At 40.6% G+C, this 26,961-nt stretch overlaps 1 protein-coding gene across 11 annotated transcripts in view; it reads left to right on the forward strand.

Annotated features, from left to right (window-relative positions):
• TIAM1 (TIAM Rac1 associated GEF 1) overlaps nt 1-26,961 on the forward strand; it is a 204,372-nt gene that overhangs the window by 109,560 nt on the left and 67,851 nt on the right. For all 11 annotated transcript variants that reach the window (XM_082393649.1, XM_082393656.1, XM_082393653.1 and 8 more), the window contains 5 exons: nt 6,174-6,320; nt 8,688-8,762; nt 11,233-11,403; nt 17,371-17,475; nt 24,447-24,528. In XM_082393649.1, the coding sequence (XP_082249775.1) occupies nt 6,174-6,320; nt 8,688-8,762; nt 11,233-11,403; nt 17,371-17,475; nt 24,447-24,528 (580 nt within the window). The remainder of the gene's footprint in view (nt 1-6,173; nt 6,321-8,687; nt 8,763-11,232; nt 11,404-17,370; nt 17,476-24,446; nt 24,529-26,961) is intronic.

A 26,961-nucleotide genomic window follows, 5' to 3' on the forward strand; every position in this document is an offset into this window, starting at 1 on the left:
ATCTATTCTGACATTTATTACTTAAGTCTCTCTAGATGGACCCTTAATTATTGTGCAAAGAAAATATGAAAGGGATTACCTGAGGAGATCTTTGCATGTGGTGCTTGTGGATAACTCATGTCATTTTTAGGCAGTGTCATGTTTTTAACCCCAATACATTTTTTTTTTAATTTTATTTATTTATTTATGGCTGTGTTGGGGTCTTCGTTTCTGTGTGAGGGCTTTCTCTAGTTGCTGCGAGCGGGGGCCACTCTTCATCGCGGTGCGCGGGCCTCTCACCATCGCGGCCTCTCTTGTTGCGGAGCACAGGCTCCAGACGCGCAGGCTCAGTAGCTGTGGCTCACGGGCCCAGTTGCTTCGCGGCATGTGGGATCTTCCCAGACCAGGGCTCGAACCCGTGTCCCCTTCATTGGAAGGCAGATTCTCAACCACTGCGCCACCAGGGAAGCCCCCAATACATATTTTTTATATTTACCTCATGGCAATGGTAAGTGGAAAGCTTGTTCTCTCATACATAAATGTGTTTTTTCTCTCTCTCACTTGCCCATGTGAAAACACGTACACCATATATTGAACATAGATCTCTTTGGAAATCTTCCTTTTCGCTTTATTTTTTACCATGGTTTTGGTGATCATAAATACCTGATGCATTTGAAGAAGGCCATGACCTTCTGTGTTTATCAGCCCAACATATGTAGTTGCTTGGGGAAGAGAATTTTCATCTGACCTCCAGAGCGGCAGGTTGTGTAGTTGTATGTTTGCAATCTGTAATTTCATGTACTTGCTAAATTGCGAACAGCTTTATGTACTTTGGGCCCCTTTCTTCTCAAAAATTGCTCTGCGAGTAACATGGTTTTAGCCCATCCAAATCAACACCCACTTAAAATGTACTGCACCTTAGCACATTTGCTGTGAAATTAAATGTTAAGACCTAGGTTCCAGAAACCGCCTTGAAGAACCTTAGCTGTACAGCTCTTGGCTTGCCGTGTCAGCTGTACCCTTCAATTGAATTCAGAGCTGTAATTCAGTCAGAGCCGTTTGTATTCTTTATAAATAGATTAGCGTCATCATTCAGATAATTAGGGTAGATTTACATTTTTAAAGAAGTCTTAAACAAATTTCTGGAGTTATTAAAACTGGCATCCTGATTTGTTCTACTAATTACAGCTCAGCTCTTGGTCTCCGTGGCTACCACCTCCCCATTTAGCTATTAAGTCCTGTTTTTTAGTAGGGATGGATCAAAGTGCTGTGATGAATAAATCTGGCAAACAGTTTTCAGTTTGTGGCTCTCAGTCTGTTTCTGTGAGACCTGGACACCACTTTGTTACTTATCCGAAATCTCAGTTTGCCTGTTCTGCAAAAATATTGGGATAAAAATTCTTGTTTACCACACTGTGAGAATGTCGTAAATTGAGGGAGCATTTTTATTAAGGAAGCTTATGATACCCATGATGTGGCATCAGTATTAATACTAAATCCCAAGCTATCCAAAAGGCTCTTTCCTTCTCCTGGGCTTGGTAGATAGACTTTGGAGAAAATAATTCTGCTGTCTACCTAAAACTTCTATGCCTTTATTATTTTCTTCAAAGCCATTGGAGCTAACCTCTCAGAGACGGGGAAGTAGAAGCCACTGAATTACCCTTCCATAATTTATCTCCAGACCTTCTAATTTCCTCTATCTCAATATCTGTGATTTGCATGTACTTTTCTTTTGATGGGCAGGCTATTAAAATCTGACCAGCAGATGATGCGGGTGGGAGGGTTAGTAACTCTTTTAGGTTTATTTGGTCAGTGATTTTGAAGGAGAATATTTAATTCCATATGTGCCACTCTCTGTTCCTTTGTTCTTTTTTTTTTTGCTAGCTGCAGCAGTGACATGATTCTGGGTGTGTATATGTCCTTGCAAACTTCTCTTTTCCATGAGATGTTTCAATCAGACAGAACAAGTTAAGCAAGCCTGTTGGGTATCTCTTCCTGTTTGTTGCTCTACCTCCTATAGAAGATCCTGGGCAGGGAATTTTTACTGTCTGATTTATTGGATGCTTATTTTTTCCTTCTCTCCTTGTCATTTGACCCCAGAGAATTTTTTTCTCCTTGGGGTTGAAACATTCTTCAATTTAGCCTTTGTCCAGACTTTTTTTTTCTTCTATTAAGTGGGGAGCATGGGAGGAGGAGGTGTGAGGGCAACAGGGCTAGAGGAGGAGATTTGAGCTACACTTTAAGTACCATTCACCAGGAGGGCTTCCCATCATGCTCAGTGATTTTCAGTAATTAACTGAAGGGTCCCCGCTGTACTCTTTGAAAGAAGGTTATCATTGTTCTTGTTTGCACAGATGAGCAGAATGATAGAGTAATCAGGTTCCGGCCACAAAGAGAGGCATTGTCTGGGCCAAGATCATTGAGAAACTCTCCAGCTCTTGTCCAGCAGTTCTTTTGCCAGCTTTTTTTTCCCTTTTCTTCTAAATCCCTTTGCTCATTTTGAGTCATTATTGTCTTGGGAGCAGCAGTAACTTTTGCAGTTTACAAGGCCCCCAACAGTTTAGAGTAGTTACTATAAGAACCTTAAATAAAACAGTCCATTTGTTAAACAGACTAAACGAAACTGGTCAGCTGGTAACTGAGAGTATTTATGGTTGTTTGCATTTCTCTTCTGGACTGTGTTTTTCTAAAATTATACACGAAAGAGTTACTGTTTAATTGTTGTGACTGTGGTATGTAGAATCTCTGCTTCCGCTTTTCGGTGTTTGTTTATTTATTCATTCAGTCAACAAATAAATGTGAGTGCCTGGCATATGTCAGTTACTGTCTGATTAGGGTTATAGCAGCGAATGACTCCAGAGTTCTTGTCCTATTGGAGCCTATAATTCTTGTGGGAGAGATGATAATAAAGAAGTAAACAATCAGGCAAACACAATTCAGATATTGATGTGTGCTATGACACACACACACACACACGCAGAGTCAACGCTTTGTTTCCACGGGTTCTGCATCTGGGGATTCAACCAACCATGGATTGAAAATATTCAAAAAAAATAAACTACAAAAAGTTCCAAAAAGCAAAACTTGAATTTGCCCAACTATTTACATAACATTTACATTGTCCTTACAACTATTGACATAGATTTACATAGTATTAGGTATTATAAGTAATCTAGAGATGGTTTAAAGTACACAGGAGATTGTTATGTAGGTTATATGTAAATGCTATGCCATTTTATATAAGGGACTTGAGCATGGGAGGATTTTGGTATCTTTGGGGGTCCTGGAACCAATTCCCCATGGATACTGAGGGACAAATGTGTGTGTGTTTGGGTATGTGTGTGTATCTGCCTACATGTATGTGTATATGTGTCTATTTATAAATATGAGACCACATGTATTTTTTTTTCTAGAATTTTTAGCTTTAATACCATTTATACAGCGGTTCTTAGCATCATTTTGAGACGATAAGCTTAACTGATATTGACATAGTTATGTGAGCATCTATGTATGTCAGCACATTATCATTTATTCCTTTTACAACCTTTGTTTACCTTTAGCTTAGAAAGTGATGAAAATGGAGAAGAGAAAATGTTTACATATTTAACATAAACATGTGCCCTTTGTTGATTTTGTTCCCTACAACACCTTGAGTGTAATAGTGGGTTAGAACTCTTTCTGGGAGCGCTTTCCCACCATTGTCTTGAGTACCACATTTTCACATACCCTGATCTGGGTTTTCTTATGTGCTAAACTGAGAAAATACAAGACCTCTCAGCTCCCTCCTCTTCTTTTTTGTTTGGGGCCAAAACTTTCCCCCATAATACCCTCGTAGAGAAACTGTTTTGATTCCTGTTTTTGATAGACATGGGGGTCTTTGCCAATCTACTCATGGGGCTTCCAGGGTGTTTACCCTGTCAATACTGAAAACCCCAGAAAGGTGTGCCTTGTAACCAACGTGCTGACTGCTGGGGGGTCCCCTGTGTTAGCCAACAGTATTCATCCCTGAGAATGCTGCCAGCTGGCAGCCATCACATTGGGAGTTGACCGTGTGGGAATTTATGACAAGTAGGTTCCGAGATACATACCTCCAGCGACAAAGAGCAGGCGGGGAAGTTTCAAGTCCAATCGCTGTACCTCCTGACGCTCCCTCTTTTGAAAGGAGAGCCCGTGGGTGGCCTATTGAGACCTCCTAGCAGAAGTTCCTTCAAGTTCCTGGGACTTTGCTTACAACCTGTAGTATAAAGTTCAAGCCTGAAGGATTGCCTGGGCAGACTATATGGCGTCCACATAGAGATCCTGCATATGCCTGAGTGGCGATCACAGTGGCAGATTTAGATTTGGCATGTTCCCTTCTGCAATACTGAACTATTTGTCTGGGTTGCTGGCACCTTGCAAATATCTCAACAGAGTTTAGCTTCCTTTTTAAAAAAAAATTGCAATTTTTTTTCCCGAAGTTAAAATTTGTTTTAATAAAAAGATGCATACCGTATTTTAAGTGAAAATGACAGAATTGCCAAATACGTTTAGTACATTCCCATTTTTTGTAAAAAGATTATATAGATATTTGCTTGGAAATAATGTCTGGAAGGATGTAAGCAAAACATTAATAGTGGTAGTTTTCATGTTTTCGGGAAGGAGGAAAGTGAAGGATAATGGAAAACCCCCTCCCTTCAAGGACCATTTCTGGAAATTACAAATAGAGTAAGTCCCCTACGTACAAACGACTTCTGTCCCAAGAGTGCATTCGTAAGTTCAATTTGTTCGAAGTCCAACAAAGTTAGCCTAGGTACCCAACTAATACGATTGGCTGTATAGCACTGTACAGTAATAGGTTTATAATACTTTTAAAATTTTTTATTTATCTATTTACCTATCTATTTATTTATTTATCTTTGGCTGTGTTGGGTCTTCGTTTCTGTGCGAGGGCTTTCTCTAGTTGCGGCGAGCGGAGGCCACTCTTCATCGCGGTGTGCGGGCCTCTCACTGTCGCGGCCTCTCTTGTTGCAGAGCACAGGCTCCAGACACGCAGGCTCAGTAGTTGTGGCTCATGGGCCCAGTTGCTCCGCGGCATGTGGCATCCTCCCAGACCAGGGCTCGAACCCGTGTCCCCTGCATTGGCAGGCAGACTCTCAACCACTGTGCCACCAGGGAAGCCCCTATAATACTTTTCACACAAATAATACATAAAAAACAAACACAAAAATAAAGAAAACATTTTTAATCTTACAGTACACTACCTCGAAAAGTATAGTAGTACAGTGCAACAGCTGGCATACAGGGGCTGGCATCGAGTGAACAGGCAAGAAGAGTTACTGACTGGAGGAGGGAGAGGAGGTGGGAGATGGTAGAGCTGAAGGATCGTCAGCAATAGGAGACGGAGGGCTGCAATTTTACTCACACCTGATGTTGATGGCTCAGGTTCTGGTTCCTCGCTGGAACTAGATGCACGTTCGCATCTTTGAAAGTTTGCAACTTGAAGGTGCATATATAGGGGACTTAGTGTAACCCTTCTGCTTCCGCTTGACCAGAACTTCATCACAAGCCCATGCCCTGCTACAAGGAAAATAAGTCCACTTCGGGCAACCAGATGATCAGCTGTATTTGGGGTTTCTCTGACTAAGGAAGAAGGGACATTGATATTGGGGGACAGCTATCACTTGCCTAATAAGGAAAGTGATTTTATGTAATTCTGAGAAAACTAAATAGAAGAGATTGGTAAATTTAGATTCAATATGGAATCACAGGAACCAAAATGTGCTGCCTTCACTATTTTTGCTGACACTCAGCCATCATTTTTTGTTAGAGTGAAGAAACAACTCTGTACCATTTGGAGAGAATCTCAAGAAAGTTTGGTTAGTTTAACTTGATGCTGGAGTTCAGGAATGTGACCAGAAGGATATCTAATTCTTGGAAACCTAGCATACATTCTATTACTATTTTACGTATTTTTACTGATGTTTTCAGTCAGTGATTGAGTTTGCCAACCTTGCATTTATATTTTGAATCTAGGAAGGGCCCTCAGAGTCCCTATATGTGTAAGTCATGGATGAAATGCTTTGGGTGGTGGGGTCAGGGTTGGCTGGCATGAGGGGGAAGGAGCTTTTGGAGGGTGGGACTTAGAGGGGGGCTTGGGGAGCAGATGAGTGGTCTTGACACATCTCTTGTTGATGTCCCCTCTTGCCGTTCCTCAGGTGGCCGCTCGCACTGGTGAAACTGGAGTCAGAAGACGTACTCAGGCCATGTCCAGATCTGCCAGCAAGAGAAGGAGCAGGTTTTCTTCTCTTTGGGGTCTGGACACTACCTCCAAAAAGAAGCAGGGACGCCCAAGCATCAATCAGGTAGGTTCCAGGGTGGATAAGAAAGCAAGCGTAGATTGCTTCCACGGACATCTCACTTTGGGGTGTGCACGTGTGTGCATTGTTCCTTGATTGATACTGAGCGTTACATCACATCAACTAGCTGACGCAAAGAAGTTAGTTGTTCTAGATGCTTTAAATAGATAACGTATACCCATAACATTGAACTCGGCTATTAGTCTATCACCAAGCTCCAGTCTCCCACCTGCAACCTTTCCAAACCCTGGGTAATTACAGACGTACTGAAAGTGTACTTCTTGCTGAGTTTTCAGAAGAAAAGCAGGGCTTCATTGATGAAGCCAAGTGGGCACCTGAGCAGTCTTTTAAGCTGCCTCTGGCGCTGGGTCAAAGGCAGCCTCCAGGGAAATCTGATTGTTTCTTTGCCCTTGACTTTTGGGGGTTGACATTAAATGGGCAGTTCTTCTGCCGACTTACATCAGGAACCAGGAATCCAAGAGCGCTCACTCACCGCTGTGACTCCCTTCTACTACCCAGGTGCCAGGGCTTGAAGGGGACCTACCTCAGTGCATCATGAGTGGCACCACCTAGGGTGCTGCATCATTGGGCCTCTGATAACCAAATGCTCTGGCCTCATTACTTTGACTTTTTTACTAGCTAAGGCCACTTTCCTGCTGGAGCTACTTCTGGGAAACTCTCTTTCCATTGTCATTGTCATCTGTCTTCTTTGGCTTTGAAAAACAAGTGGCTCCAGAGCTGCTTCAGATTTTAAGGACTGGAAGAACATAGATATTTGTCTTTCAGGAGAAGGAGAATGTCCCATCCATGAGCTGTAGAGACACTGAGCATTTTGAGGTCATGACTAGGATTGCCAATTTGACCTATTCACTCTGAGCCTGTAGGCAAAGTGAGAAGTCCATTGACTGACTCAATAAAAAAGATCTCATTATTTGTTCGACCAGTTCAGCCATTAGTTTACTTAAGAACTGACATTTAAAAAATAAATTAATCGTGAAAGCTGATGTACTACGTCCTTAGCTGACCACCACACTCATCGTTTCCACCTGGAGTGTCTGGACCCTTGGTGGAACTTGCAGGGGACCCGATGAGCCAATGGGAAGAGGCTGAGCAGTCATGCACTTTGTTCTCTGGTCTTTGGGGAGAGTAGAGCACCGTCAAGTTTGCTACCTGGGGTTTTGCTTCTGTGTAAATCCGAAGAAGAAACTGTTTGGAGGAAAGTCGATATTTCATCGGAAAAATCGCACAAGAGACTTGATGGCTCTTGATTAAACCTGCAAAAGGGTGGCATTAACAATCAGCATTTCCCCCCTTGTTTCAGGAGGTGGTGGTTCATTTTGTGTGCATCATTTGGCATTGCAGGTGACTCAGACCAACACTGTAAATATATGTCAGGGTTCGCAGCTGGAAGTTTGGGTTGAATTTCTCTTCTATTAAAAGCCTTAGTTCATTTGTGTGCTTCTACTTTATGGGTGCCCACTTATGTTACAATCCGTTGCTGCTGAAACTGCTGAAACATATGCCTGAATTTAAATGAATCCAAGAGCATGTTTTAACTTTTTCTTTTAATCAAAGGACCATGTAATGTCTTACAAACAATTCTTGTTATTCTCTCTTACAGTAAGAGTTTAAAAAAACCTCTTACTTAGCCGTAAGTATACCAATAGAAAGTTACTTGTTAATTTAGTACTTTGAAATGGATAAAAATTGTATGTTTCTATATATCTCATTTGCATTGGGGCAAAGACTTTTTCTTAACCATGTATATTATACCAACCATACACAATCGGTTGAGAGCAAATATATGAAATTTTCCCACGTGTTTAGGTTTTGACTCCCTAGTGGCATTGGTACCCTGATGTGATTTTAGTCATAGCTTTAAGTTAGCAGGATTCATTAAATTTCAAAGGATAGACAAGTTTCTATTTTTTAGATAAGAAACTTTTCCTTGGTGTTATGGTAATATAATTATAAACATATGTTCTCAGGTTCTGAGGTAAAAAGTAAACTAATTATTATTGATAAGTTTCTGATTAGGTATGTGATGCTATAGCTGAAATTCTTCACTGTAAATGAATCTGGTTCATTGCATTTGCAAGTTTATTTTCTTTAAATTTAGATGAATTATCCAGATCTAAAGCCAATTTTAAAAAATTGTCCAAGACGTGGGAAGTGATCTGTTATAGATAGAGGGATGTTTTTCATGGTCTTTTGGCTAGTAAATTATTTTACCTGCTTCAGGATTTGATGTAAGAGTATCTGAAACTTCTGTAATGTTTTCTAATAGTCAGGCCTGTTTTCCATCCCCCTTCTCATGCTTCATTTGCCCTTTTGCCCAGATTTCTTTTTAAGATGATACTTTTGTGTATGCAGGTGTTCGGTGAGGGAACTGAGGCTGTAAAGAAATCTTTAGAGGGAATATTTGATGACACTGTTCCAGATGGCAAGGTAAAAATAAACACATGTTCCTTTTCTAAAAGTACCACAAATACATCAACATTACACAATGCAGTGGTTTCTTGGGATCCTAAAATTAAGTATACTCAGTATTAAAAACTGAAATGATCGGTCCTTTAAAATTATGTAACAGGTCGAGAAGAGATGGAAAACTTGATAACAGTAAGAATATTCTCCTGCTGACATAACATTTTCAATAATTATCATCTGAATGTTGAAGTTTCCATCTAGAATATAAGAGGAAATTGGGGTACTGGGTAGCAGAATATTTTATGCCATTGTTAATTCCTCTCATATACAGCTTTCTTCTCAAGAGGTGAGTTCTTCCTGCCCTCCCTCTCTACCCACACATGCTGCTTTTTTGCTTCAGTTAATTTCAAAGAACTGTTCTGATAGTATGTTCTTTAAAAGAAAAATGCATTTGCCTCCCAAGACAAGCATTCGATTAAAGATCCCCAGACTTGATTCAACCTTGTGCTTGGATTTAAAAGGGTCTTTCAAACTGCTCTGATTGAAAGCCCATAAAGAATATTGATTTTTTTTTTTTCTAGGCCACTTTTTTTTCAGCCTCTAAATAAATGGACATTCCTGGTTTTAAAGACCCTAATGATGATGCAAGTGGCCTCTTTGCTAGGGGCAGTGGGGGGATTCTGGTGTTGATAATGTGGGCTCGGTGTGATCCTCTGGTTCCTGAACTCAGAGTCAATTTGACAAGAGTTCAGCTCTCGGTTGTCGTGCGGCCAAGCAGTGGCTTGCCCCTCGTTCTAGATGGAGCTGCGCCTCCACAATCAGAGTGTAGTAGGGGAGTTCTGGCTGTTGGGGGGAGGGGGGATGAGAGTGGCCGTGGACAGGCCTTTTCTCCCTTCGATACCTAAACTACTGCTGGGTTATGTCATCATGGATATAAAGGCTGCTGTCCTTGGAAATACCCATCCGTAAGCACTCTCTTTGAGCATCTGTTTCTGATGAAATTAAATGGCTGTTCTTATGTGCAGTCCAAGCATAGATGTTTTTGATGTTCATGTAGTCATTTCTGAAGTTAGCTAATTCATCTTGCATACCATTATTAGCGCACTTTTAATCTTCCCCAGGCACACAGATCCTGGAAACTGCAAAAGTTGTTCCATTGGATTTCTGTGTCGCTTTTGTGTTTTTCCAAGATACCCCTTGATCCTCCTCCTTGGCTGGAATGCCTTGTTCTCAAAGAGCAGGTTAGATGCAAAACTTGGGCTGATGTAGTGCTAAGGGCAGTTATTTAAGGTGGCATGTGGGGACAGAATGGGAAGATTCCAATTATAGTTAACGGGATTTGGGCAAGTTGATTGCGTTCTGACGGTTCCTTCCCTGGGGTTCAGTTTATCTATGAAAGCCACACCATTCAAAGGCAGAGCTGAAATTGTCTTCTCAATTGAATTTAGTTTAGTAGCCTTTACAAAAATATTTTCCCCATTCTGGGATCTGTTCTTTTTACGTATGGAAGTTGTTATGTTACTACTTCTCAGCCTTCGTTTGGAAACTTGTTTCTTATAATTTGCTGATAGCACCAAATTTTCAGTAATCTGTAGATATGTATTTACCAATCCGTGGCCTGGATGTAAACCACATTTTGAGCATCAGTATTATTTTTACATTGCTAAAATCTAATGGAATGATTTCTCTGCTTATTTCAGAGAGATGAGGCTCCTAATATTTCATCCATCTATGGAGTGTTTTTAGCTTTAGCTGTTTAGCTGGCTTAGATATAACCCAGCTGCTGGAGTGTATACGTAGGACACGGCTCCTCCCACCCTTAGAAACTTGGTGCTACTCCCTGATGTAGAGGATGGAGTGATGGCAACAGCCTAAGAAGGCCAGAGAGCTCATCTTTGAAGTTCTCTGAGCCTCATCTGGGAATTGAGACTGTCTCTCTCCCAGAGTTACACCAGATGTCAAATGTGGGCACAAAAATGGTGCTGCTTATCAATAGGTAATGCTAGAACATCATGTTTTCTTTAAAAATTTCTTTGGAGCCTCGTGGTTGCCTTTGAAACATATAGCTCACATGGTAGATAGGCTTTGCTGGAGGAATCTCAGCTCTAAATTTAAATGGGTTTGTGGAAGAAATCATAGCAATAAAGCCAAACCGAATGGATAGCCCATTTCTTTCTTTCTTTTTTTTTTTTTTTTGCATTTCTTTCTTTCTTCCAATTCTGAAACCCACTCAATCATGCAATGCCCACCCGTGGAGGCCGTGGATCAGGTGTGAGGTCTGTCTCTTTTCTGAGACATCTTGCCTACCTCCGGAAAGCTCCCTTCTCTATAATTTCTTCTTTTCTCGGAGGAGCTCCTCTGTCCTTCACCACTACCACCACTTCTGCCCTGGGCCCTTTTCACTGGAGTGGATAATTCCTGTGTGCCATCTGGGGATCTAAGATCTTGAGAGACTAACTTGCTGCTCTGCTAACTTTATTCCTTATCGTAGAGGGAGAAAGAAATGGTCTTACCCAGCGTCCACCAGCACAACCCTGACTGTGACATTTGGGTCCACGAGTATTTCACTCCGTCCTGGTTCTGTCTGCCAAATAATAAGCCAGTCCTGACAGTCGTCCGGCCAGGGGACACGGCCCGGGACGCCCTGGAGCTGATCTGCAAGGTATGAGGCTACTTGGGGTTGTTTTCTTGAGAAGAACAGAATGCAGTGGAGGAATCCATGAACACTCAGAAGCGTGTGGCAGGGGAGGGTACTTTAAAGAACATCTCCATTTCATTTCAGAGCAGCTTTGGATTTCTTTGTGATAATATGCATAATAAATGGAAGTGAATTCTTCAGCGCTGGGAGGAGAGGGATTCTTTTAAGTAGCTTCTTTCAACATGTGTACTTGATAGATTTGTGATAAGCATATTACATGCTCATTGCACAAGTTTTAGAGAATTCAGGTAAAGAACAAAGCAGAAAATTAAGGCACCCTTACTTACAATTCAGAAATCACCTCAGTGAACATTTTGGCATCATATTATGTGCACTATTTGTAACCTGCTCTTTTGACAGTAACTCATACACAGGCATCTTTAGGGTAGGGGAAAACTGAAATAATAAATATAAATTTGACCTCCATGATGAGAAATTCCTCTTCCTATGAACATACAATTAGCCTCTTTTGTTTTTTAGAGACAAATGATTGAGCTCACTTCCTCTGTTTTTACCTTACGCTGTAGAAACTTCTTGATCTTTTTCAAGGTAATCCCTGTTTCTTTTTTTTTTTCCTCCCTGAAGGACAGCTGGATGAATTGGATTGCCTTGAGTGAGGGAAGGGAAAGAGGAAAGAAAGGAGCTTTCCTAACATGCCTGTTTTTCTTTTACATAATTAATAGCATTAATAGTCTTATTTAGTAGTCATATCAAGTCTGAGCAAGAACGATACGTCCCCATTGTACAGATGGAGAAAGCAAGGCTCAGAGAGCCTTAGTTCCTTGCCTGAGTTCACATCACAGTCATAATCACTTGCAAAGGAGGTTTTGAATACATATCTGGCTGCTCCAAACTTAGATGTATCCCTTTGTGCCAAGTGGATGGTCACAAGAACTGTCAGTCATCAGAAAGGATGGTCCGTAAGGGGTGGAAGAATCTAGAATATATTCTTAGGGAAGTGAAATGGTCTTCTCTGAGGCCACTAATGGGAAAGTGGAAACCTTTTCTGTCATCATTTTATCCTAGAAGAAGCTGGATGAATACAGTGATATTTTTGGACCTCCTCATTCAACACAGTGGTTTATAAATGTGGAATAACTTTCACTACCTCAGTTCTATAATTCTGCAATCAGCAATTTTTGTTCTTAAAAAAATAAATCGCTAGGGCTTTGATAAAGGAAAAATATGGCTTCATATGAAGGAGAAATGGAACACTCTGGCTCAGATAAGCCTGTTGGATCGTCTTCTGTGGAGGAAAAGTAGAAGGACCATTTGTTTCAGGACAAAGCTACAATCAGCTCCCACATGGGTGTTAAAAATAAATGACGCACTCTTGCATGCTTTGACTCCTTCATGTACACGCATTCTAGCTTTTTAAAGATAATGGTATTTCTGTTCACATTTTTCATTTTAATTACTTAACAAAATTGGTCTATTGAGGATTTCTGCATTCTTTTATTTATAGATTAGCATGATTCTTTAGAGACCCATTAATATTCTGCAGAGCTGTGGGAAGTATTCTCAGAACTGCAGCTGAAGGTGTCAGAAGTAGGACTCCGGGCTTTTTGTATAAGCCAAACTCTGGAGGGTCCTTCCAAGGAGTTGCATTGCTTTGGAGCCTCCTGTGTACATTGGCTTTAGACTCCAGCAGGTATCAGAGGGTAGGTCAGAGTTTAGCAATAAACATTGATTGGTGGAAAATTGAATAGTGAGTGGGGAAAATAGTGATTTTAGATACTTTTCAAGCTTTTGCTTTGATAGAAACTAAGGGAATCAGGGAGGAATAATACTGTCGTGGCAACTTAGAGACCATCTTTAGATAATGAGTTAGACCAGTTCCCCTATAAAGGGTTTATTTCTGTCACTTGACAGGGTTTTAATGGCATCATTACGACACACATCCCTTTCTTTAACAAGAAAAGGTCATCCCACCCAGTTTTTCCTGAATCCTCAGGTTTTTTCCCCAAAAACATAGAAATAAAGACAAAAAAAAAAATAAGGTGTGGAACAAGCTTACATCTCTTGAGTTCAGAAAAACAGAAAAATTTTGTGTGCACTTTAAGAAATTGATGGTCTCCAGAAAAGCACCCGTGTAGGATAAATTATATAGTGTGCTTGGAGCCAGGTACCTTCTAAAGCTTGCTGCTTCTTTGGAAAACACTTTATTGTAATTAGTGGAGCCGATTTTATTCTTCAGAGGGAAAGAGATAATGGGGAAAACAGTGCCACATGTTATTAATGATCTGATTAATGTTGAGTGATTTTTTTTTCTCTTGGAGGAGGGACTAAAAACAACGGTGATTGTCAGAATGTCTGTCTTTTATTTCTTTATTGTCATTCTCAACGTTGGTGATGGGTGCTTTCTCTAATATTTAATAATCAATCTTTTTCTTCTGTCTCTTGCATTCAGCCATTCTCTTTCCTATTCTGTCTGATCCACATCATTTCACATCAGTTTGTCATCTGCCATCCGAGCACCAGTCAAGTTCTGGTATAGTAACTGTTTCAAGATCTACATTTCATGTGCAATTCATGTTATGAGTGTTATGAAAGTGATTGTTGCTAAATATAGCAGGTAACCGTGTTGGCCTATGGGTTGTGGACATATTCTGATCATTGCAGTTACTAAAATAATTGCAAAGAAATTCATTTATTCATACTCATTGTTATTATTCACATGTGACCATGGGCATTTATTTCATGGCTTCACTCTGTAGACCTGTGTCTTTGGATATTCTAATAACCATGGGCATTAAAAACAATAAAAATCACCTTGAAGGGGAGGATAAGTATTTCGGAAATTCTGCAGTAGCACTTTGTGTGTGTGTGTGTGTGTGTGTGTGTGTGTGTGTGTGCGTGTGCGTTCGTGCGTGCATGCGTGGATCTCTGTATGTCCTAACTGCATGCGTTTATGTTTCCTGAAGAAGTTTGATTGAAATGGAAGAATATGAGGAGAAATGGAAGAGAAAAACATTGGTGGATTTCAAGATCATGTTATTCTCTGTTTTAATGGACTCAAACTATTTATTGAAAAGACCTACATGATGTTTTGTTATTTCATCCTTTGAAGGAGTCATAGGAAGATGAAAAATTTAAAAAACATGCCAAATAAACAAATAACATTTGTCTTATGGTATGATTTGGGACTGCATTGTCTCAAAATGAATCAAATGCTTTCTACCTAACTTAAGTAAATGAACATTGGAAAACAAATTTGGACCATTTAAGTTGTTTTCCCGGCTGAATTTCTCTTGCGTTGTAATTGAACATTTTACAAGTGTAAAGCAGGCCAAATCTTTAGAATTACTACCTAAAAATATTCATTAATACTTGGAATTTTTCTTGCACATAGATGTATTGTGAACGTGGTAAGTTGTTCAACCTGCCTTGATACTGACTTGTAAATATTGGAGGAGCATGAAATTCTTGAGAGTTCTGATGATCTGATTTAGTTAATTCATTAGGATTTTCCCTTTATGTTAGACCAGCCATGACTAATGGGGGCTCATAATTGAGAAACATTTACCAAAATGATAAGACACATGGGTATATTGATCCAAAGTCCCATTTTTAAGGTAACTGTGACCAAACCACGGGCCCTTGGGTTACAAATAAGATCATTATAATTTTTATGTTTGTTACATGTGCTCATTGTTATTTTTCAAAGTTATCAAGACATTGTAACTTAAGGAAGTTTGAAAAATACAGTGGTGGAGGGGAGGACAGACGGCCAGAACCATCCTTATTCCTGTTGCTCTGTTCTCTTTGCTTTGTTTAACACTTCAAGGTGTCGGCCGTTGTTTGGTGTTCTCTGTGCATCTGTATAAATGTTTTCAGCATGGAGCATTTAAGGGATGATGTCTCCATCAGGACCACCTTAAGACGTTTGGTGCCTGCCCGTGGCACCAAACATCTCTCTTTCTCACTGAGGTTTCAGGAGCCCGAAGCTTCTTAGGTGAGGTGGCTGTTTGGGTCTGGTTTCCAGAAGACTGTCTAAGTGGCAGCCCCATTGGGAGTGTCTACAAAGTGTTGATTAATGATGACGATAAGGTTTCCAGGTGGATTTGTTCCTGTTGACCAAGACCCCATGAAGTTTCATTTCTCTTTCCCTCCCACCTCAGTTGGAAACAGATGGTGAACCAAAATATTTTGCTTCTAATTAAAGATTTCAGTGAGGATCTAGGTCGGTGGGAAGCATTTGCAGCTTTTATCTCTGCGAGGGAAACTTTTCTTGCTTATCGTAGCACCCGAAGTATTATTATTTTGTTGTTTGTCTCGGCGGCTCTTTGACAAGCAGTAGGTAGCACACTTTGAAACTTCCCTACTTTTGCTTCCCTGGCTTACCCATCCACCCTGGGTATTTGACATCAATGATCTGGGTCTGGCAGACACTGAGCATTTGGTTTTCAGTACCGACAGCGAAAACCTGAAAGCCAGGTGCAAGGAAGGTGCTGCCTCAGTGGTGCCTGTGTTCGGACGGTGGGCTTCAGACTATCACGTTAATCAGAATAGGATACACGTTGGAGGTTCCCGAGAATCACTATAGAAAACTTCTTTATCATTCTGCTAGGCGTTTAGAACAAACTCACTTCTACTTTCCATAACTGTGCTTTTCTCTAATGCAGGATCCCTGTCTTGGATGTGTGTTTAATTACGAGGCAAAGTCACCACTCTCCCCAACTTCCATGTTCTGCAAGCCCCTTCCCACACTCCTGAAGACTGCCTCACACAGTATCTGGCACACTTCAGAATTTGTTAGGTGTAATTGAATGACTATTATTGGAATAATTATTAGAATGTTCTTAGTTTGGCTTTAAAATTTGGGGCCGGGGGGAAGAAGGTAAACAGAAAGAGCATTAAACCAGTGAAAAATTAACTTCACTTATTTTGAAATAATTCTCATCAGTTGAGCTTTTGGTGTGAAGAGATTTTATGTTTATGAAAAACTTCAAATTTACAAAGAGTAGGGAATAATGTAATAAACTTCTGTGTCACCATCACCAAGGTTCTATAATATCAAATTATGTTTCATCCATTTACTAACTCACTCCCACCCCCTGCTCTGAATGATTTTGGAAGCAGATTCCAGACATCATATCTTTATCTACTAGTACTTCAGGATAAATCTCTAAAAGATAAGGATGCTTTAAAAAAAAAGACTTGATGGAAACATTTTCTCTCTAGCAGTACATTTTCATCTTGCCATGTAACTTTTGAAGAGCATTTTTTTCTTTTTTCCTCTGCATCTTCTTGAATGTGAATTGAGGATGTTAGTTATAAAACCATGTTTCCACTGTTGCCTTTTCCACAAAGTTAATTCACGAATGACTTCCTAGATAGAAAAAAATCATTTGACCCATCCTGACCAGTGGAGAAGGCCTGGAAATTTCAATCCTTAACTGCTTTAGAATTGTTTTCTTTGGGCAAGTCATTCATTGTGTTTCCAAAGTTGGACACATGCCTGTCTTCGCTGCCCCCGGAGGGAGTCTCACTCGGGGTGTATATAAATAAGACTGAAATCCAAATGCCTTGTCTATACACCGACTCACTTGCAAATGAACTGTGAACAACTGTCCCAGTGTCCCCATGTGGTTAAAAAAATAAGTTTGCCTGGGCACAGCTTTCTTCTGTCACTGTAAATCCTTCCTTGCCTTTCTTGTCACTTTTCTTCTCTAATCACCTATTGACTTTTTTGTTTCCATTGATCGTAAGATACCCATGGGCTATTATTAATATATTCAATGAAAATTAAAGTTTGGGTTTTGGGTGTAAACCTTGTAAGAAGTATAGAAATTTTATACCTCCCTTCAGTAGCAAATCACCATTATTCTCGGGAATAGATGACAGTGTATCGGTGGAAAACTAATTACGTCTATTTACTATTGGAAAGACATTTTCTCTTCTCCTCTTTTTTTTTTGTTTTGGTCCCAGGCACATAGACTGGATCATTCTGCTCATTACCTGCGCCTGAAATTTCTAATAGAAAACAAAATGCAACACTACGTGCCAAAGCCCGAGGAGGACATTTATGAGCTGGTAATGTTTATGTCTATTGTCCAAGTACATTCTGTAGGAGACTATTTTTAAATTATATGTGTGCTCATGCTAATTGTGGTTGGTGGAGTGGAACAAATTCTAAAATAAATGAGCCTCCTTCAGCGCTCTTAAGTTTGTGGAGATGGCCTTACGTATCACAATATTTTTGCAGAGTGAAAATGCCACCTTAGTTTATGCAGGGAACGATGCTGTGCCATCATGAAAAATTGAAATCCAGAACTGACTCTCAGATAGAATTTTAGTTATTATGCCTAGCTTTCCTTGTAGCTTTGACAGTCTTATGTTTTAAATGGGTGACTCAAAGGTGAGCTGGCTGTTGTCAGATAAAAAGTACTAATTCCGATTTTGTCTGACTTCTCCCTGCATGTTGAAATTGGTGGGTGAAATCCTGTTGGGTGAAAAAGCTGCCATCTAATTATGTGTCCTGGCCTTTTGGAATTGTACTTATTATATAGATTCTTGGGCACACTTACGTGGGTTTGAGTTTCATGATGGGACTTGGGTTCTGAACTGGATCTGGATTTTTATATTGACTCTGTTGCTTACTAATTATGTGGTCTTGGCAAAAAAAAAAAATGAGGTGATAATACTTTCTAGGATTTTGCAAAGATTAGAGATAATGGTTCACATAGTAGATGCTCAGTAAATGGTTGTCATGGTAACATGGTAAAATAATGACAAGTTCCTTTTTTGTTAGCCAAAGGGTACGTTTTTCAGTTCCAGGAAAGAAACATTTTGGGAGCCAGGCCCCCTCTCTTGGAGTTTGTTCTTCTTTCTCTGCACTTAGTCATTCCTCTGGGGGCCACGTAGCTTCTTGCCATGGATCTGTGAATGATAACAGTATGACTTCAGACAGCCTTTCACCACAGAAAACAGAACTGAAAATTGAAACCCGTATAGTCTCTTTTTTGAAAAGGGGAAGCGTGATTTAAAATTTAGTATGTTTAGTAGGGAATTTTGTTTCTAATCAATTTTTTTTGAGGTTTACTTTCTCTACAATAAAACATCAATTTTGAGCACACAATTCGATGAGTTTTGGCAAATGTATACAGACAGTTGTGTTTCCAGCACTACAGTCATAATTTAGAACTGCTGTCCCCAACCTTTTTGGCACCAGGGACAATTGTTTCATGGAAGACAGTTTTTCCACAGACCGGGGGGTGGGGGATGGTTTCAGGATGATTCAAGCGCATTACATTTATTGTGCACTTTATTATTCTTACTTTGTAGTATATAATGAAGTAATTATACAACTCACCATAATGCAGCATCAGTGGGAGCCCTGAGCTTGTTTTCCTGCAACTAGATGGTCCCATCTGGGGGTGATAGGAGACAGTGACACCCGAAGTCTGTTGCTTATGTCTAGTCTACTCCATAAGATGCAGCTTAATTGTCACTTGCCACTCACTGATAGGGTTTTGCTATGAGTCTGCAAGCAATTGATTTATGATGGTCTCTGTGCAGTCAAACCTCTCTGCTAATGATAATCTGTATCTGCAGCCACTCCCCAGCCCAGCATCACCACCTCAGCTCTACCTCAGATCATCAGGCATTAGATTCTCATAGGGAGTGTGCAACCTAGATCCCTCACATGTGCAGTTCACAGTAGGGTTCGAGCTCCTATGGGGATCTAATGCCACCGCTGACCTGACAGGAGGCAGAGCTCAGGTGGTCATGCGAGTGATGGGGAGCGGCTCTAAATACAGATGAAGCTTTGCTTGCTCACCCGCCACTCACCTCCTTCTGTGCGGCCCGGTTCCTAACAGGCCGTGGACCGCTCCTGTTCCGTGGCCCAGGGGTTGGGGACCCCTGATTTAGAACATTTCTATCATCTTAAAAACTTCCCTCATGTCCCTCTAAGTGTTTTTAATGAAATATAAGAGAGGGTGTGCTTTTATTATACTCTTATCATGTCACGAAATAGAAGAACGAAATGACCATTTTCAACCATCACTTAAATCACTAAGTTTAACACAGAGGAGGAGGGTGCTTTTAACAGTGGCTGATTTATTTTTTTCTCTGGCATGGGGAAAGCCCTGACTTTGTGCTCTGTGAGTAGAGGAGAGAAAACCCTTTTTCTTACCTAGGAAAGGAAAGTGCTTTGCTGGTAACACTGGAACAGCTATTAGATCGTATATTTTGCATTTCAGAGTTAATGAATCTTTTGTGTCCTAAATGACAGGGATCACGCCTAAGCAACTTCCATGTCCTTCATATCTTACACACAGTACATGCTTAAGACATACCTTTTGAAATTATATTAACTCCCTTATTATTTTTAAGTCTTGGCCATTGTGCGGTCTCATCCAGTATAGGAGACTAAGGTGTGCCACACTTATTCTGTATCTACACTGCTATATACATATTATAATTACAATTATTTAAAAAAAGAATCTAAAATACAGAGAGATTATGGTATTCTTTCTTGCCCTGTTACAGAAGGTCTCCAACTCTGAGATTCCTGAGGAAGTAAATGCCATAGTCTTACTCACTTTACTGTTCAGATTGTGAGTGAGTATTGCTCACGGGCACCTCTTGTTTTTACCAAGATTTTAAACTTTTTTGTTCTTAGGATATCTTTGGCAGCCTGGTAAAGCCCCTAAGTCCCATATCAGAATAATGTTTTCAATTGCATGAAATATATAGAATACATAGGATTACCTATGGCCTAATTGTGTTGAAATAGTTATCAAAAATATTTTTTAAATTATAGATAATATACGTGCTTACTTATTAGCTCATTAAATAACAAGACCCAGCGTAGGTCTAACACCTGCCACTGTTCTGGAGTGGTGATGCGCATAACTGGTATTTTGAGATACTAGCAGCAACTAGAATGTGGTATAAAAATAACTGTGATTTCTGTTTCTGACAAGGTCACAGGCATTGCTCATATTGCCGTGTTTGTTGCCTCCGTTCATTTATAATTGAAGGAAATACTAAGTTTCAGTTACAGGTTAGTGAATATAAAAATTTCAGGCTTTTTCACCACCCCAGTTCACAGACCCCTTGAATTCTATCCATACGTCCATGGTTTCCAATCTGTGCTTTCGGCCATTAAGTTGGTATGAAATGTCATTCCAGGGCAGGGGGTTTCTGAACACACAGTGTTCTTGGATGCTTTTTGAGATTTTACAGATAGTTGATTTATTGTCCCTTACTGAACAAGTATCAGGCCACCAATGGCTAATTGGTTTCCATAACCTACCTCCTTTTTATTTTTGCTGGACTAGCGAAGCTCACAGGTGTTTGAAGTCCTGTCCTGAAAAATGACTCATTAATAGACGACTGTCCCAAAACATTTTATTTTCTGCTACTGTTTTGTCAAGTATTCTTGAGTAGTAAGGTCAATAGTTATTAGCGAAAGTGTGTACTACATTTTAAAGATCTTTTTGGAGAGTCTAGTGCATTTATTTGGTGGGGCTGGGGATTCTTTTGCTTATGAAAGACCATGAATAGTTAGTTTTCTACTTCTCTACTTATCTGCTTTGCTAATATAAGTGATACCCATTTGGCTACTTTTTCATGATTAGTTGGTTATTGGGTCCAATCTGTAGAATGCTAATGAATATGGAGGCCCTGGGTTTTTTGAAAACCCATATTAAATCTGTTTTTCTTAAAGTGACAGGTGGGCATAAAGAGTTTGCAGAAACACTGATTGATCGATTGATTCATTCATCCAGCAAATATTTATTTAGCGTTTATTGTGTGCCTGGCACCATGCTAGCTGTTTTAAGCACTGAGATACACAGAAAAATCTCTACTCTTCTTGGAAAATACATTCAAGTTTGTGGAGACAGATATAAAAACATGTAAATATTTTTAACAAAAACAAGTAAATGTGTAATATTTCCCGGGATGTTAAGAGCGGGAAAAGAAAAAGTTAGGACAAACAGACAGAGAAAGATAGACACCTAAAAGCGATCGTGCTGCTCCTTTAGATGTGATGTTTGAACAGCGTGGTGAGTGAGGTGAGAAAGTGAGTCATAGAGGTATTTTGGAGGAAAGTGTTCTAGGCTCAGGAAACAAAGCTGGGTAACGCCTGGCAAGGGGAGGGGGGTGATGGTAGAGGTGGTTTACTCATGTTTGAGGAGGATCAGTGAGGAGGGTAAGTGAGGGAGTGGTGGGGAGAGGGAAGGTGGGGTGGGGGAGGGGTTTGGATGCACAAGGAGGGAGGATGCAGAAGAGGGAGCAGGAGGGCTTGTAGGGCCCAAGTGAGAAGGGAAAGCCCAAGAGAGGAAGGACATTATTTGACTCCTGTCTTAATAGGCTCACTGCGGCTACTGTGTGGCCCATGAACCTTAGGGCCTTAGGGAAAGAGCTGGGAGAGCAGGCAGGAGGCTAGTGAGCTGTCGTTCAGGCCATGGGTGATGGTCGCTTGGACGAGGCGCACCAAGGAGACCTGGTAAGAAATGAATGTGATTTCGTGATAATTCCAGTGCCAGGGTAATCAGATTGTTTCTTAACGTCTGGTGGTGTTTAATCTGGTTTTTGAAAAGAGGGGAAACATGCAGCATCACTGATTTAATAAAAATAAAAGGGGGCTTCCCTGGTGGCGCAGTGGTTACGAATCCACCTGCCAATGCAGGGGACACGGGTTCGAGCCCCGGTCCGGGAAGATCCCACGTGCCACAGAGCAACTAAGCCTGTGCACCACAACTACTGCACCTGTGCTCTAGAGCCCGCGAGCCACAACTACTGAAGCCCACGCGCCTAGAGCCCGTGCTCCACAACAGGGGAAGCCACCTCAATGAGAAGCCCGCACACCGCAGCAAAGAGTAGCCCCCACTTGCCGCAACTAGAGAAAGCCTGCGTGCAGCAATGAAGACCCAACACAGCCATAAATAAATAAATAAACAAATAAATTTAATAAATAAATGGAATGTGTGTGATACTTCTTTGCTAAAGATACATTTAAAACTACGAAATTTCAAAATTTCTGGTTTCAGATATTATGATTGCATCGAAAATATATTTTAAAGTGCAGCTCCTTCTTGAAATTTTACATGTTTTAGAGCTTTTTACCAAACCCAATTTTAGTCCAGCCAGCCTAAGGACCGTGGCCAAGGGCCCTGTCTATATTATACTAAGTTATTGTCTGAAACTGGTAAAAAACACAAAGACTTTCACACCAGTTACAAAGAAGAGAGGAGGTAATATTATAAAAGAATAGGAAAGCTTATTTACAAAGCTAAATTCCCACGGGATCTATGGAAAACCATTTGGAATTTTCCAGATGATTAGAACAAACGGTGATATACTGCCACCTAGGGGGAGAGTTTGGCTCTCAAGGAAATGGAAAAAATTAAACTAAGCTTCAAAATACGTCGAAGTGAATACATTTCATAACATTTTATTGAGCATTCCATGACATTACAAATTAATCATAAAATTGATTAGATTTGGTATGTATAGTTTTGGTGACTGTAATTTTCTGAACTAACGATCAGTAGATCTAATAGAACTGATTTCTTCTAACTTCAGAATGCATTGGTTTGAAACTTTTTCTGAAGTATAGAAAGGAAACCACATGAAGTTATGCCCTCAACATTAAGTCATGCATTTGGTGGAAGTTGCATTAAATTAGGGTGTTCTAGAGGATCCAGGCCGTTGGGTCAGTGTTCCCAGCCCCTGCCCCACCCCTTGGCTTTCCAGTATTACAGCAGCCGGTCTTCCAGACTCCGGAACCCTATGCACTGTGCTCTCCTCTCCCACCTGTCAACTGCCCGAAGAAAGTGAAGAGAAAGAAACCTGCATTTTTTTCATACTTGTCGGAACAAAATTATTTCTGGACAGATGACTGAGATGAGGGCAAGTTTAAATAATCACCGAGACTTCCCTTTAGTGCTAAAGGACAGTTTTCTGTTATTGACTTTGGCTCAAAATAGATTTTCATTTTGAAATTAAATGACAAATTTTAAGTTCTATATGAGCCTTTGACACGTTAATTTGTTTTGGAATTTCTATCATAAATTTTGGAAGTGGCCTTTGGCTTACATACTGAAGAAGTAAGGTTTGGTACCCTTTACTGTGGTACCCCTGAGTCCCACCAGGAAACAGTCTGGGAGGCATTATAGTGTAATGGGGAGAACTTCAGTGCTGGAGCCGGTGAGACCTGGTTTCCAATCCCAGCTCTGCCCAGGCTGGTCTTTTTGACCTTAGGAAAGTACTTTCTCTGTAGCCTTTTTCTCTTCATTTGTAAAATGGGGATCACATTTGTCTCATAGAGAGCATGTGAGGGGCAAGAACACATGGTAAAACCTTCATAAGTTACCGTCCATGATGATGCTAGGTCCAGACATCTAGTATAAATTAAATTAATTGAAATAAAGTTTCTCTGTGAACTGCCAGTTACTCTTATTTTTTTTTCCATGTTTTCTTGGGTTTCTGAGAGAGGTGATTGATTTATGTACTTCAGTTTTTTCAGTAATTTGGTGTAATCTAATGGCTAAAAGAGAATATTATCATTTATATAATCTGTCGTCTGTTTTAATGCTATAATTTTTCTCTGCGTATTTGTACTATTGTGCACTTTTTGAGCCAAAATGGTATATGAACAGAAGAGAATGGAAGCACAGAGATTTCTCCTATCCCTATGGATCCCATATCAAGATCTTTATAACCTCTTCTTGATGTTAATAATTTTTTTCCCCAGTACTGAAGATTTTCGATTACTTTAGCATTATTTTTCAGGTGTGCGATAGATATAGGGTGGGAAAAGACATACAGAGTGATGTCAAGGAATTTATTTAGAAACTGGAACTGGAGCTAAATCTGGGAATGTGAGTTTAAGTTTCCACTTTGAGTCTTAATGGGGTCAGTTCAAGAAAAATACTGGGATGTGATGAGAATTTGATTTCAAATTCTGAAAAAATAGATTTACAAATTGATGACTATTTCTAAGTTATTTTTAATGAAGTCTTAATTAGGCTTCTCTTTGTCATTTTCAGCTGTACAAAGAAATTGAAATTTGTCCAAAAGTCACTCAGAACATCCAGATTGAGAAGTCAGATACAGCCGGTGATAATTATGGTATGTTTCTTTTTCTTTGATCTTTGGTGTTCTTCACGTTGAAACAATTCCTGTGTAAACATGCACTTATTTACAATTCAATAAAAGGCCTTTGGGGCCTATTTAAAACAGATAGCCCATCTGGCTTCTGTGCTCTGCTGAGCAGCCAAAATAAGGGGAAAAAGATATTTACCCTGGGTATGATGAAGGTTTCAGCTTTAAATTTTGTAACTTTAATCATCGGGGTTCGCCTGTAATAAAAAAGAAATGGATCCACTGGGAGGAGATTATTTTATTTTATGATATACCCTAGTAATGAAGAAATTATCCTTTCGTACCTCTATCCCCCAAATATATGTATTAATTCTCCTTTCCCTCACAAATGATGTTAAAGGAACTTATTTTGGTGGGAGTTGGGGTCCCCAAGACCACCCCTGGGTTTTTTGGTTCACTAAGTGGACCCACTGGACTCAGCTTATTCATGACCACGGTTTATTACAGCAAAACTATACAAAATAGCATCAGTAAAAGGGAGAGGCACATGGGGTGAAGAGCGAAGAAACCAGGTACAAGCTTCCAGAGTCCTCCCCAGTCACACAGAAGTCCATAATTCCCCCAGCAACAAGCTGTGACAATGCGTGTGAACTGTTGTCTGGTAGGAAGTTTGTTAGTGACTCAGTGCCCAGGATTTTTATTGAGAGGCTGGTCATGTAGGAACCCTCTGCCCAGCATATACCAAAATTCCAGCCTCCCAGGAGGAAAGCAGGTGTTCAGCACAAAGCACGTTGTTTGTACAGATTTTAGACACAATGAGCTACATTAGGGTATTGGGAACCCTCCCAGAATCCGCGTTCCCAGATGCCAGCCAGGAGCCAAACTGATAAGCAGGCCTTTCAAAGAATAGCAGTCAGGCTTGCTCTGTTAAGGCTTTCCTATTGTCTACATTCTGGTGTAGTTAAGTATGTAATCCTTTCCACAGATTTAAGACTAGTCTTAGCATTACACTTTATGACTTGGATAGTAGTGAAGTTGGTGCTTGAGTGAAATACATAGGGAAACCCATATGCTGTATCAGGGCTAGATCAGTCAGGAGGGAGAGGTTAGCTGAGACAATGACAGTCACCAAAGCCCAGTGGCTCCAAACAGTGAAATTCTTTCTCCTGTTCACCATGCATCCTCTGTGGGTTGGCTGGGACCCTTTCTGTATGTTGTCCTCACTCTAGGACCCAGGCCTGCAGCACCTGCCACCTGGGACATTGTCTGTCTCCTGGCAAAGGGGAAAGAGGGAAGGTGGTGATCTGGGTGCTGGCTCACTCCCAATTCACTTGTCAAAGCAGGTGACAGGAGTGGGGGGATGGGTAGGTGGGCAGAAGAGTGTAGTCCTACTATGTACTGGAAAAAAGGAAAACTAGAAGACCTGGTGGAAAGATATAAAGGTCACTGCATATGCTCGCTTACTGCGTATTTCTCTCTGAATTAACTTATTAGGCTTTTTAACATTTCAAAGTCTTCGAACCCTTTACTGGGCAGCAGCATCTTCAGTATCCCTGCCGAAGCCTCTCCCGCAGGCATCGAGTTCACCTCTCAGAGCACTCACTGGAGTGCTTTGGCTTAATGAAGAGAACCTAATTTCCAACCCCTGGCCACTTGCCGTTACACCCTCACGCTGTTTACTTCTTGACCTTAAAACTAAAGACAGCATGAAGCCAGAGGACATTTTTGATGGCAAGGGATAAATGTGTCTGAAGGCTTATTATGCAGCGGAAGCATGACCTCAGTAATTAAAGCAGTAATTGGTAGCAGTGCTACAAATAAGCATCTGGGTCCTCCAAACTGAAATGTACCATATCCGTTCCTCTTTTGTCTTTGGTTTAGTTAATTTCTCTTGAGTAAGGGGAAAATGTAGCAAGAAGCAAGACAGGGCTGAATTTCAGAGCTCTTGGAATCAAATGCTAAGGTGGACTGCTTTTGGGGACTTCCTTGGCGGTCCAGTGGTTAAGACTCTGCCCTTCCACTGCAGGGGGCGCGGGTTCCATCCCTGGTGGGGGAACTAAGGTCCCATGTGCCGTGCAGCGCAGCCAAAAAAAAAAAAAGATGGATTGGTTTTGGGACTCCGAAATAGAAACTGGGCATAGAACCGCTATATTTTTTATCCTTTTTTTTTTTAATTAAAGTGGCTGAAGTACTCACAGAACCTGTTTACATTTCCATGCTGAAGCTGTTACAGGGCATCAGACATCAACCCAGAGGGTACTGTTGGCCGTGCTTCTCACATGACCTGACATAAAGAAGCAGGGGTTTGGGGGTTTTGTTTTCATTTCTGATCTGTCATGGAGCACCCCTGCTTTTGTAAACTACAAAATCCCTTGCTTAGAGGTTGTGGCAGTGTCAGACACTGAGGTTCGCAGTGCTGTAGTCTTGCTTTCTGTCCTTACATCGCTGTCAGTTGCAGCC

This window comes from Balaenoptera borealis (assembly GCF_965194805.1).
Source record: "Balaenoptera borealis genome assembly, chromosome: 5".
NCBI classification, from domain to species: domain Eukaryota; kingdom Metazoa; phylum Chordata; class Mammalia; order Artiodactyla; family Balaenopteridae; genus Balaenoptera; species Balaenoptera borealis.